Below are 14,196 nucleotides of genomic sequence, written 5' to 3'. Positions count from 1 at the left end.
ACTGGCTTCTTTCAGCCAGCAGAATGTTTTCAAAGTTCATCCGTGATACAGTATTTGTTAATACTGTATTCCTTAGACAAATAATATTCCATAATATTGTTATACCATAGTTTATTTGTTTACTGATGGACATTTGAGTGGTTTCTGCTTTTTAGCTTTTTGAACAGTTACCTACAAGTTTTTTTGTAGACATACATTTTCATTTCTTTTGGATTTATACCTAGGAGTTGGAATTGTTGGATTGTATGTAACTGTGTGTTTTAACATTCTAAGAAAATGCCAAATTGTTTTCCAGTGTGCTGCACTATTTTACATTCCCATCAGCAATGTATGAAGGTTCCAAGTTACTTGTATTGTAAAAGAAAATTTTTAGTTGTCCTAGTGGGCGTGACATGATATCTCATTGTGGTTTGGTTTGCAGTTCCCTGGTGATTAATGATGCTGACCATTTTTTTATGTGCTCATTGGCCATTTGTGTATCTTGTTTGAAGAAATCTCTAAGTCTTCTGACCAGTTTTGTGGGTTGTTTTTGTTGTTTTTGAGACAGAGTCTTGCTCTGTCACCCAGGCTGGAGAGCAGTGGCACGATCAGGGCTTAGTGCAGCCTTGACTTCCCAGGCTGAAGCGATCCTCCCACCTCAGCCTTGCAAGTAGCTGGGAGCTACAGGCGTGCACCACCACACCCATGTAAGGTTTTTGAATTTTAGTGGAGAGGAGGTCTCACTGTGTTGCCCAGGCTGGTCTCAAACTTCTGAGCTCAAGTGATCCTTCCACCTCAGCCTTGCAAAGTGCTAGAATTATAGGTGTGAGCCACCACGCCTGGCCCTTTGCCCAGTTTTAATTGGGTTGTTTTTGTTGTTGAGTTGTAAGACTGTTTTATGTTTTTTATATGTTCTGGATACTTGACCCTTATCAAGTTCATTATTTGCAAATATATTCTCTCATTCTGTGGATTATCTTTTCAGTTTGCTAATTGTGTCCTTTGCAACACAAAAATTTTAACTAAAGGTTTTATGGTTTCAGCTCTTCTTTTGGATCCCTATTTCATTTTGATTTAATTTTTGTTAATCTGTGGATATGCAGTTGTCCTAACATCATTTGTTGATTTGTAGCAGTTTTGAAGTAAAGATAACTAACAGAATGGTTGGTTTTGTGAGGTTTGTGTTAATTAATATACTGTTACAATTCTTTACTTCAACTCTCTCAGCCCTTCAGCATGCCGGCAAACATATGGAGGATTGCATTGTGGCCTCGTACACAGCACTACTTCTTGGGTGTCTCTGCCAGGAAAGTCCAGTAAGTACATAGTTCTGTGATGTTTTATGTATCTTTGAAAGATTCCAATGTAACAACTTCATACCTTTACATGTTTCACTTATTTATTTCTTCAGTGTTTCCCCCTTAATGTCCAACTTACTCCACAAAGGCTATTGGCTGATTATAGGGTTGTTTAAACTGTTTGTTTCCTATGGAGGAAAAATGGCAAGAAAATGTGTTAACATTTCCAGTAGTTTTTTTTTTTTTTTTTTGAGGTGGAGTCTTGCTCTGTCACCCGGGCTGGAGTGCAGTGGCGCGATCTCTGCCCGCTGCAAGCTCCGCCTCCTGGGTTCCCGCCAGCCATTCTCCTGTCTCAGTCTCCCGAGTAGCTGGGACTACAGGCGCCCGCCACCGCCCCGGGCTAACTTTTTTTTGTATTTTTTGGTGGAGACAGGGTTTCATCGTGTTAGCCAGGATGGTCTCCATCTCCTGACCTCGTGATCCGCCTGCCTTGGCCTCCCAAAGTGCTGGGATTACAGGCGTGAGCCACCGCGCCCGGCCATTTCCAGTAGTTTTATTTAAATTACCTAAATAGTTTTGAAGTAAAAACTTTAGTACAATCTGTATTGGAAAGGGAATGTGTAGCATTTTTTACATGCTAATCCTTTCCAATATAGGTTTTACTAAAGTAAGGCCTGGAGTGGAGTAAATTAAATTGATTTTCACTTTTTAAAAAGTGAAATAAAGTTGATCTTTATGGCTTTGTTAGAAAGGAAGTGCCTGTCAGAGTTAGGCTTTTAAAGATGTAAGAGAAAGCAGTTCTGGAAAACAAGCTAGTCAGTGCTTTAATCTCATGAAAAAGGAAGAATTACATACATGAAATAAAATTAAAAATCAAAATAGTATATAATATTAAAAACTTTAAAATACTTGTTGAGCTTTTTAAGGTACATCCCAAAGGTCAGAATACTAATGAAAAAGCTCTTGTGGCCGGCCATGGTGGCTCATGCCTGTAATCTCAGCACTTTGGGAGGCCGAGATGGGCAGATTACTTGAGGTTAGGAGTTCGAGACCAGCCTTGCCAACATGGCAGAACCATGTCTCTACTAAAAATATAAAAATTTGCTGGGCATGGTGGTGCACGCCTCTAATCTCAGCTTCTCAGGAGGCTGAGGCACAAGAATCGAATCGCTTGAATCCTGGAGGCGGAGTTTGCAGTGAGCCAAGATCGTGCCTGGGCTTCAGAGTGAGACTGTTTCAAAAAAAAAAAAAAGAAGAAAAGAAAAAGCTCTTGTTTGATGGATGAATCTGTTCACATGCCTTTGGTTGGAGTAAAAGAAGGGATAGTGTGAAACCTGTACTCATCTGGCTTAAGATGGTAGAGTCTAATTTGGGTGATATCAGTGCCTCACTGAGGTCATCAGAGACTCAGATTATTTCTGTCTTTATTATTTTTCTGTATTTTTTTGTAGAGACAGGGTTTCACCATGTCCTGGCTGGTCTCGAACTTGGCTCAAGTGATCCTCCTGCCTCGACCTCTCAAAGTGCTGGCATTATAGGTGTGAGCCACAGTGCCCACCCCATTTCTCTCTTTAAACTTCTGCCCTCCACATGTTGTCCTCTGCTAGCCTTCATGGTCCCATGCTGACTACAGCTAGGTGTCTCATCAAATTAAATAATGCCTCGCAGTAATAGGGCCTCTTCCTCTATGGTTCTTTTTTTTTTTTTTTTTTCCCATAGGTACATTGGCTGGAAATACATATCTTTTTAAGACAACTGTTTATTTCCCCTGTGGGACCCCATGCCACTCTCACCCCTCACCAGGTAGACTTCTCATCTTGGCCAGCATTGGGTCACAATGCTTTTGTCTAAACCAGTCACTGGCCGGGAACATGGGATTACTGTGAGTGGATTAGATCATCAGGATTCACTTAGGAGAAATACGAATGAGAAATCTAGACAATCAGGCTGAGTCAGCCTGAAAGTGGAAGGTCATGACTATGGGGATAGTCTGCTGCCTTGGGAAAAACAAATATGAGGGGTAAAACTGTTGAAGAAGGGGACGGCAGAATCATTGTGAGTGTTCTTTTTCAGATGGGGGATTGGGCATAGGTGGATTATTTTTAAGTGTAAAGTCCATTTGTAAAGCCAGATTTTGAAATGGAAGGCAGATTGTTTTCTAGGAGCAAGGGCATTGAGGGAACAAGAAAGAGTGGAGACCTATAGGAGGGGGGCGTTGGTTTCAGTAGGAAGCAGGGGCCATCTCTTTTTGAAGCTGGAGGGCTGGAAGAACAGAGTTAATGATAAATGAATGGCTTCATTTGAGCAGGAACTCACGCTGGCTCCTTGTACTTGGGCCCATCTACCCACCTACGTTTCCTTACTTTTGCCATCTAATTCTTTGTATTGCCTTTTTTTTTTTTTTTAACTTTCTGTATCTAAGTCCTGTGTATTTTTCTGAATCCATCTTGTCCATCTCTTCCATACTTACATTTTAACTAACCTAAATACACCAGCCCACTCTGTGTGGCCCCTCTGGGTACCACCGACTTCAGGATCAAGACCAAAGTTCTCATCGTGGCTCTGGAGGCCCCGCAAGATCTTTATATCCCTTTTTCTTATTTCCAGTGACAAGATTTTAAGAGCAAATCAGAAACCCATCACACACAGGAAAGGAGGAAGAGGCAGGCCTCAAAAGCAATGAAAAAAGGCCGGGTGCGGTGGCTCACACCTGTAATCCCAGCACTTTGGGAGGCCAAGGTGGGCGGATCACAAGGTCAGGAGATCGAGACCATCCTGGCTAACACGGTGAAACAGTGAAACCCCGTCTCTACTAAAAATACAAAACAAAATTAGCCAGGCGTGGTGGCGGGCACCTGTAGTCCCAGCTACTCGGGAGGCTGAGGCAGCAGAATGGTGTGAACTTGGGAGGCAGAGCTTGCAGTGAGTGGAGATCGCGCCACTGCACTCCAGCCTGGGCAACAGAGCGAGACTCTGTCTCAGAAAAAAAAAAGCAATGAAAATAATATTTAAATTTAAAGATTTTTAGATACTCTGTTTTGTACACATTATAGGTTTAGTCATATTTCAGTCATTTTCTTTCTTACATAATCGTTCTTGAAATTGTGTTATTACCACATATGATTTACCTTGGGCCATCTTTCCCATGCTAATTCCTATTTGTGTTTGCCTGTATCTATCTTTTCTCTAAAAAGAGAATGTTCTTAAGTTGTGGGCAATGTTGTGAATTCATAGAGCCCCAGATTTATTTGTTGCCTTGGAGATTATTATGATTAACACCAAAAAGCTAGCTGATACCACAAAATGTAAAGGAAGTTTGGTTTGCCTAATGCGTAAGTGAAAGAGATAGACAAGAAAGCATGTGGTTGTTGGCAGTAAATGCTGCTTTGTGGTCTGATCCCGTTTTCACTTGCCCTCCATGACTTCTTACTTTGCAGCTGGTGCATTGCAGTGGTCAGTCTCCTCACTGCTCTTCCTGCTTTCTTGCCCCTCCGTTCCTGGGACCTTGCACATTGCCACTGGAGCTAACTTACTTCAGAGCACTTGCTGATCACGTAGCTCCTTGCCCAGTCTTCCTTGGCTCACAGCCAGTAAGGGGACTAATGACTGTTTGGTGTTGCAAGACCCTGGACTTAAGACTACTTCTCCAATTTCCAAACGTACTGGACACTTTTAAAATTTTTCAAATAGGCCATGCTGTATCATGCCTTTTCTTTTTGTTCCTGCTATATTCTGTTAAAAAATGCTGTCACTGTCCCTCCCATTGCCTCAGAAATGCTGTATGTCATACTCTGTAGTGTGTTGATAGAGAAGGATTTGATTTGGATTAATGAGGGGCTTTCATCCAAAGTATAGGAGCTAATCATATATTCTGTATTATAGAGGTGTACTTTTCTACTGAGCAGTTCTCCAGGGACACCTTAGCCACTACTCTGCCTACCACTGTGATAGCTTTTGGTGGGAGGATCAGTTTGAATGTGTGTAACTGATACCTTCAGCACATGAGTACTTCAGCAGTGTTTTGATTAGATCTTTTCTGAAGCTGTATTCATCTCATTATTTTGCTGCTTTCTAATTTTTCGAGTACCCTGGCATGGGATTAGGAAAAAGGGGGTGGGTAGTGGCAAATTTCTGAAGAGAAATATGTCATCTCTCCTTTTTTGACCCCGCTAACAAAAGTCAAATTGGGAGCTTTTTTGTGTTTTATTGTTTTTTGGTTGGTTTTGTTTAACCCTTTACCTTGTGTCCTCAAACTTGGGACAGTATACTTTCTTTTGCCCCTTACTACAGGTGAACCTTCCTAAAAGATTTTTTCTTTTTATTCTCCCTAAAACATTTAAAGCATTCTTTAATGTAATGAAATAGTTTTTTAAGCAGGTTGTGTAATGTTTTCCATATAACAGATTGGTTTATATATAGTTTGGCTGCTTCTTGCTAATAATGAAGGGTATTGTCTGAGAATCTATCATAGATGAGGTTAGATTGCCTTTGGAAAGATGCTTCTGGTTAATTCCTGTCCTATATAATTAGTTGAATTCATCTATGAAGGATGTGAATTTTTCTTTGATCTTTTTATTTCATGAGCAGCTTTGTGAGTACATTCTCAAGTCTAAAGTCCTCACCCTCTTCTCCTATTCCCCCAGGGCCCCCAATGAAACACACATATATATTAAACAGTGCAGTTTGTTATTTCAGGCCTTTTTCTTTGCATTTATGAAAGTGGGTCGGCACGCTGCCTCACACCTGTAATTCCAGCACTTTGGGAGGCCAAGGTGCGTGGATTACTTGAGCCCAGGAGCTCGAGACCAGCCTGGCCAACATAATGAAATGACGTCTCTACTAAAAATAAAAAATTAGCCAGGCATGGTGGCACGTGCCTATAATGCCAGCTACCCGGGAGGCTGAGGCATGGGCATCGCTTGAACCCAAGAGGTGGAGGTTGCAGTGAGCTGAGATTGCACCACTGCACTCCAGCCTGGTGACAGAGTGACTGTTTCATTAAAAAAAAAAAAAAAAAAAACTAAGTAAATGTGTACACAAATATTTCTTTGTAGCTTTTGCCAACTTTACCTTTCTCCTTTCTTTCTGAGGGTGAGGTAGGAAATCACATGCAGAGTGAGTGTGGAAAGAGAATAAATAACCACGTGTTCCAAGGATCTTAAAAATTTGCACCAAGATGTGTATTAAAACCAACAACATTGTACGAGGTGCAATCTCATGTTTTCTGCCAGCTGACCAATATTTCTTGCTCTGTTTCCTCAGATCAATGTAACCACTGTGCGGGAATATCTGCCAGAAGGAGACTTTTCAATAATGACAGAGATGCTCAAAAAATTTTTGAGCTTTATGAATCTCACTGTAAGTAGCTTTTATTACAGTTTATATGATTTTAAATTTAAGTATAATACATTGACAGTAGACATAAAAATACTATGGCCATAGTAAGTGGGAGCAAAAAGGGATTTTCTTTTAATTTTAATAATTGTGTTGTATTTCTTCAAGGTAATCATTGCATGTTATGTCAAATAACTTTATCAAACCCAAATTTAATCTCGGTGTACTTTGATTTGTAGTGTTCAGTTTAGTAAATCTAGAGGTAAACTTTTATTTATACTTCTTAAAATCTGTTAAATGTTAACTGTTACTTCCTTTCCCCTTCACCCTGCTTTCAGTGTGCTGTTGGAACAACTGGCCAGAAATCTATCTCTAGAGTGATTGAATATTTGGAACATTGCTAGCTGCTTTACCTTTGCTTCAGGTGCTCAGTAATGCTGGAGCTATCTTTAGACAAAGAAAAGTCAAGTCATGAAAGAAGTCCTTGAAGATATACCAAGAACATTCATCAGTATCATTCGTGTTTGGATTTTTAAGGCCACCTGATTTCTTCGTCATGCATTCGGCATTTGCTAAATGACAGTTACTACATCAATCTGCAACTATCAAAAATGAGGGAAAAGGTTCAGGCTGTTAACAATTCCATGCAGTATTTAAACACATTTACTTTGGCAGAGTTTATACCCTCCCCTTGTTTTCTTGCTTTATTCTGGGCAAGTTTGAAGGGGAAAATTTGTGCTGCTGTTAGTGCAACTGCTGTGTATGTTGAGCCACTGTTGTCATGCCAGCCAGGTGCAAAGGCAGCTTAGCTACTGAGGTAGCGAATGTTCTGAGGACATTCTAGACAACAGCTTAGTTCCTTTTTCAGGCTCATTTGCTTTTGCTTTTTTGTTGAATGATTCCAATCGTAAATAAAGCTTTTAATAATTTTGTGAATTTTTTGGTTATTGTTCCCTAAACTACTGTCTATATTTAAAATTAGATGGAATCCAAAGATACACGGGATTAATAGTATATTTTTTTATTCTTGATTAGGTTTGGGTTATTGAACTATTTTTTACTTTTGAGACCACAACCATATTCAATATCATACCATAATGTGTCATAGCTATAGACACAAGAAAAACAACAGTTTGAGGGAATATTATATAAGATGATGTGCCCCGTTAAAGGAGGAGGCAAAATAGTCAAACCCAGGGTAGTTTACACTTAATGCTAGGGAGGCTCTTGAAACATTATTAGATTTTGAGGAAAGACTCTCTAGATATATTTTCTAATGTTCAGTACAGTAAATATAAGGAAGCTAAAACACCAATGTGGAATTCATGTTTCCAGATAACATGTATATTCTTCTATAGAGTGACAGGATCAATTGCATAAGCGCAAAGCCTTAAATTGCTGGTTTAGAGAAGACCCTTTTTTCATTCAGATTCTTTGTTCATAGAGCAGTTATTTGAAAAACAGTTATGGAACACAAAACATTTTATAGATTTAATATCATAACATTGCAAATTTTTCTTGTATTATTGTTCGGACCACTGGTTATACTTTTTTTCCCCTTTTTTATTGATTGGGCCTAAATACAGGCTTTCTAGAGATCTTTTTCATTAATACTTTTAAATACCTTTCAGGTAGTTACATCATGTTTCTTCATTGGGTTTGTAAAACTTGAAGCCATAAAAATATTAGTTTGGTGTGTATTGGGGAAAATAGCTAAAAGTCTAATTTTTACCCATTTAGACTTTGTTATTTCCTTGTATAAAGTGACAAATCGGGGCTCTTGTATCAGTGCCAGCTGTAATGTTTTTAAATGCAGTGGCTGCCTTCTATTGTCTTCCTATTTTTGATAATGCAGATTGTTGGGAAATCTATAAGGAAGTAACTGATTCCAGGCAAATTGTTTTCTTCCTTCTACCCACCCCAACCCCTACCCATCACCTTTTAAGAACATAGTACGCCAGTGTAACGTGGGAACCATTGAGATTGTGTTTGCCCTGAGTATTAAAGCTAGCTTAGCAAAATACTTTTTAAAAACATATTGGTAAATGATACCCATAAAATTAAATTAGTTATATTTTATTTTAAAATGCAAAATACATTGATATTTATTAATCATTGGATTTAGGGAAAGGGACAGATTTTTTGCGAACCTGACTTGTGGCAGATGGTAAGGAATATTATAAAACATTTGGATGAGAACAATCAGGGCGAACTACATTTTTCTGTTACACTGGTAATCATTTGAAAATTGATTTACCTCAGTGTTTAACAGTTTTTTGTTTTGTTTTGTTTTTTAAATAATAACTAATTGTCAAGCACTGATAGAGATGCAGATTTTGATGGGGGGAGGTGGTGGGGGAGATAATCACTTCACCAACTGCAGTGCATTTGTGTGTTTTTAACCCTCAGAGAACTCTGCATTTTAGGGTACTTGAGGCTGACTTGCAAATTAACAAAGTTTTAAAGTAACCTTTTTTCCATTGTAAATATTTCTGTAAATACTACCAATTGGAAATTAGAACAGTAGAATACTTTTCTGAATCCAATCCTATTTTTATTTTATACAGTATTTCTCAGCTGTGATCTTTGGAGCAAAAGCCAACGGCAGGAAAAAATAGTTTGTACCAGTTTCATGAAGTATGTCTTTGGGTTTTTGTAAATAATTTTAACTCAAATAAAATTGCTACTTTCAATACACATGTTGTCTTTAACATAAGTCTATTGGAGGACAGAAGTGTCACAAACTTTATATATAGCTGACTCTAATGGGAAATACACTATCACTTAACACATTTAACCAGTTTTTGTTAAATATTTTATTATTTCTCCATGTTTTTAATAATACTCCCATCTGAATATAATGTGAACTCAACAACTCAGGCAAGTTAGGGACTGGATTTTCAGTTAGGCCCTTGGCATACTTACTGTTTTGATTTAGGTATTTTTTGCTCCTATGAGTATGATCCAAAACTTCTTTGCTTCTGAGGTTTTACACTGCTTTTTAGTTTTTCAGTTTTCTTCTTAATTGTCAGTCCTTAGGCATCCTGTATTTACAAGTAGATTCCTCAACCTCTCCTTACTGCTCTTAGCCACAAAACTAGATTGAAGGATCTCTCCTGGGAGTTTCCATTACTCTCCCCACTTAAACATGAGTATGTAAGAGTGGCTTCAGGATGCAGGCTATGGATATAGAAAGACAAATCACACAGAAAATTTGAATCCTTTTTCTGATACATGTTTATTGAGTTTGAGTAAATTCTTGAACCATTAGCCCATTTCCTCAAAACAGGAAAAACAGGGATAGTACCTACCTCATGGTTCTGAAAATTAAGTAAGTACATGTGAAGCATTAGCACAATATTCTAAATTTAGGATGGCCGGGCGCAGTGGCTCACACCTGTAATCCCAGCACTTTGGGAGGCTGAGGCGGGCAGATCACTTGAGATGAGGAGTTCAAGACCAGCCTGGCCAACATGGTGAAACCGGTCTCTAATAAAAATACAAAAATTGGCCAGGTGTAGTGACACACACTTGTAATCCCAGCTACTTGAGAGGCTGAGGCAGGAGAATTGCTTGAACTCAGGAGGCGGAGGTTGCACTGAGCTGAGATCGTGTCACTGCACTCCAACCTGGGAAACAACAAGATGCCATCTGAAAAAATAAATAAAAATAAGTAACTTTAACTTGGCAATGGTAGCTTTTATCGTTTCACTATTTTCTATCAGGAAGGTGAAATATTCTAAACAATGGAGTAGCATATTGTTATATTACTGAGGTCAGTGGGGCTTGGGTTACTTTAACAGCAACTCTACAATTGCTGTTTTCAAATTGATCTTGTTAATATCTTATTAATGACTAATAAACGAGGGAATTGAACAAACTTCAGTAATCATGAAAGTATTTTAAGCATGGGGGGTGGGGCGCTTTGGCTCATGCCTGTAATCCCAGCACTTTGGGAGGCCGAGGTGGGCGGATCACGAGGTCAAGAGATGGAGACCATCCTGGCCAACATGGTGGAAACCGTGTCTCTACTAAAAATACAAAAATCAGCTGGGCCTGGTGGTGCGCACCTGTAGTCTCAGCTGCTTGGGAGGCTGAGGCAGGAGAATCGCTTGAACCTGGGAGGCAGAGATTGCAGTGAGCCAAGATCGCGCCACTGCACTCCAGTCTGGACAACAGAGCGAGACTCCGTCTCAAAAAAAAAGTATTTTAAGTATGTCCTTCAGGTTTTTTCTTGGATATAGAAGTGTTGAAAGAGGCTTGCACAATTCACTATCATAGTCTCCTGACATTGGATGTGTAGATGAATAACTTTATGGATAATGTCTTTGAACAAAGAATTTGAATAAATACTGAGTGTTTTGGTCAAACCTCTTTCCCTGTTTAACCTTTGTGTGCAGTTTGAATACTCCAAATGCCATGTACTGGCTTAATGAGCCAGCTGAGTTTATAAAACTATATACTGCCTAGTATAGTTTATAAAACTATATACTGCCTAGTTGTTAGTTATAAGAACCTGTCTTGCCATCTAGAATTGTATTATAGCGAACGTAGGTAAATGAAACTATCCTCTTGCAATAATTGTTAAGTAGACTGTCATAAATTAAAGAAGCCTATCATAACCCCTAGAGTAACGAGTAAAAAATAATGCAGACACATATAGCTAGAGCTGCCAGAGGAAATTAAAAGGAACACTGGAAAATATTTGATTAATCAAAGGAAGGCAGGGAAGGAGTAACTAACAAAAACAAGAAAAGTAGAAAACAAGAAGCAGGACAAATAGAAATAAGCAAAAAACACTTTCCCTGTAAGGAACAAGCCAAAGATGAATGATATGAGCCTAATGATATGAATAATTATGTTAAATGTAAATACACTAAACAAAGGCAGAGATTGTCAAACTGAACAGCCAAGAGACACTAAATACAAATATACAAATAATATGGAAGTAAAAGGATAGGAAAAGATGTACCATGCAAATACTAATCACAAAGTTGGAGTGGCTATATTATCAGACAAGATGGACTTTAAGACAAGGGAATATTACCAGATCTATTAAGGGGAAAGGGTCTCTAACAGGAAGAAATAACAATTCTGCCTGTGCATCTGATACCTGATAGACCTTTTATACTACATGCAGTTAAAAATTTAAAGGAGAAATAGACAAAGTCACATCATAGTTTGATATTTCACTCTTTGGAATTAATAGGATACATATATATGATATATATTAGTAAGGATAGAGAAGCTCTGAATGACAATATCAACTATCTTGACGTAATTGACAGTTATAAAACATTACACGGAGCCTATTTTTCAACTGCACAAAAAATTCACAGATCATCTGATGGGTCATAAAACAAGTCTCAATGAATTTAAGATGATTGAAATCTTAAAGGGGATATATCTTCACGCCAAGGAATTAAATCAGATGTCAATGCAATGTCTAGAAAACTTTGAAAAATAATACACTTCCTAGTAGTCTTTGAAGGGGAATTAGAAAGTTTAATGATCTGAATGACAAAATAGAACATATCAAAATTTGTGGAATACACTTAAAGCAGTGCTTACAGGAAAATTAAGAAGGCTTAAATTATCCTAATTTCTATGTGAAGCTAGATGAACAATTAAATCTAAAGTAAGTTGAAGGAAAAAAATATGAGCAGAAATTAATATAATAAAAGGCAAGTACTGGAAAAATTTTACCAAAGCCAAAAGATGATTCTTTGAAGTTAATAAAACTGAAATCCTTAGCAAGACTAATCAAGAAAGAAAAAAACACAAATTATCAATGTCAGAAAAGATGGAATACAGATGCTATAGGCATAAAAGGATAAATAATTTAAAAATTTTTATAATTAAAAGATTTTTATTACTTAATAGAGACAAGGTCTTAACTTTGTTGCTCAGGCTGGTCTTGAACTACTGAGCTCTGATCCTCCCGCCTTGGTTTCCTAAAATGCAAGCATTACAGACGTGAGCCACCACACCCGGTCAGATAAAGAATTTTATGAATAACTTAAGCCAGTAAATTTTACAAATTAAATGAACGAATTCCTTGCAAAACAAACTTACCAAAACTGACTCAAGAAACAGAAAGCCTCATTAGCCCTATATTCAAAACAATTTAATTTGTACTTTAAAATCTACAAATAAGTCCTGTCCCAGAAGACTTCATTGATGCATTACATGAAACACAAGGAAGAATTAATATCCATCTTACACAGAAAGTAGAGAAGAGAATACTTATCAAATCAGTGTAGAAGGCTTACCTATGTATCTCCAATACAAAACGAAAAGATATTGCAAGGAAAAAAGTAGCAACATTTTATAGATGCAAAATATTTAACAAAGTATTACAAAATCAAATCCATTACTATATAAAAAGTATAATACGTCGCAACAAGGTATTTATCAAAGGAGTGTAAAATTGGTTTATTATCCTTTAGATACAGAAAAACCATTTTCCAAAATGCAACACCTATTCATGGTTAAGAAACAAAAAAGCAACAACGCAGTGGCTCATGCCTGTAATCCCAGCACTTTGGGAGGCCAAGGCAGGTAGATTGCTTGAGCTCAGGTGTTCAAGACCAGCCTAGGCAACATGATGAAACCCCGTCTCTACTAAAACACAAAAAATTAGCCGAGCGTGACAGCCTGCGCCTGTAGTCCCAGCTACTCGGGAGGCTAAAGTGGAAGGATCACCTGAGCCCAGGAGAGGGAGGCTGCAGTGAGTGGAGATCATACCACTGTCCTCCAGCCTGGGAGATAGAGCCAGACCTCGTCTCAAAAATAAAATAAAAATTGGCCGGGCGCCGTGGCTCACGCCTGTAATCCCAGCACTTTGGGAGGTTGAGGCAGGTGGATCACGAGGTCAGGAGTTCAAGGACCAGCCTGACCAACATGGTGAAACCCCATCTCTACTAAAAATACAAAAATTCTTTGGGCGTGATGGCAGATGCCTGTAATCCCAGCTACTCAGGAAGCTGAGGCAGGAGAATCGCTGGAACCCGGGAGGCAGAGGTTGCAGTGAGCTGAGATCGTGCCATTGCACTCCAGGCTGGGTGACAGAGCGAGACTCCCAACTCAAAAATAAATAAATAAATAAATAAAATAAAAATTAAGTGGCCAGGTGCGGTGGCTCATGCCTGTAATCCTAGCACTTTGGGAGGCCGAGGCAGGTGGATCACGAGGTCAGGAGACTGAGATCATCCTGGCCAACATGGTGAAACCCTGTCTCTACTAAAAATACAAAAATCAGGTGGGCGTGGGGGTGTGTGCCTGTAATCCCAGCTACTGGGGAGGCTGAGACAGGAGAACTGCTTGAACCTGGGAGGCAGAGATTGCAGTGAGCAGAGATCTTGCCACTGCACTCCAGCCTGACGACAGAGTGAGACTCCATCTCAAAAAAAAAAAAAAAAAAAAAGATTAAAATAAACTTATGAATTACAATGAGATGCTATTGTATACTCAGTAGAATGGCCAATTCAAAAGATGACAGCACCAAATTGTGGCACATGAACAACTGGAACTTTTTTTTAATGCTGTTGGGAATGTAAAATCATAACACCACTTTGGACGAGTT

At 38.7% G+C, this 14,196-nt stretch overlaps 1 protein-coding gene across 4 annotated transcripts in view; it reads left to right on the top strand.

Moving 5' to 3' along the window:
• Positions 1-9,308, top strand: part of WAPL (WAPL cohesin release factor) — a 90,488-nt gene extending 81,180 nt beyond the window's left edge. For all 4 annotated transcript variants that reach the window (XM_032141711.2, XM_032141693.2, XM_032141702.2 and 1 more), the window contains exons 17-19: positions 1,207-1,295; positions 6,540-6,635; positions 6,950-9,308. In XM_032141711.2, the coding sequence (XP_031997602.1) occupies positions 1,207-1,295; positions 6,540-6,635; positions 6,950-7,015 (251 nt within the window). In that variant the 3' untranslated portion in view covers positions 7,016-9,308. The remainder of the gene's footprint in view (positions 1-1,206; positions 1,296-6,539; positions 6,636-6,949) is intronic.
• The last annotated feature ends 4,888 nt before the right edge of the window (positions 9,309-14,196 follow it).

The sequence above is a fragment of the Hylobates moloch genome, unplaced genomic scaffold, assembly GCF_009828535.3.
Source record: "Hylobates moloch isolate HMO894 unplaced genomic scaffold, HMol_V3 SCAFFOLD_3, whole genome shotgun sequence".
NCBI lineage: Eukaryota > Metazoa > Chordata > Mammalia > Primates > Hylobatidae > Hylobates > Hylobates moloch.
The sequence above is the reverse complement of the archived record's forward strand: the minus strand, read 5'-3'. Positions and strand labels throughout refer to the sequence as shown.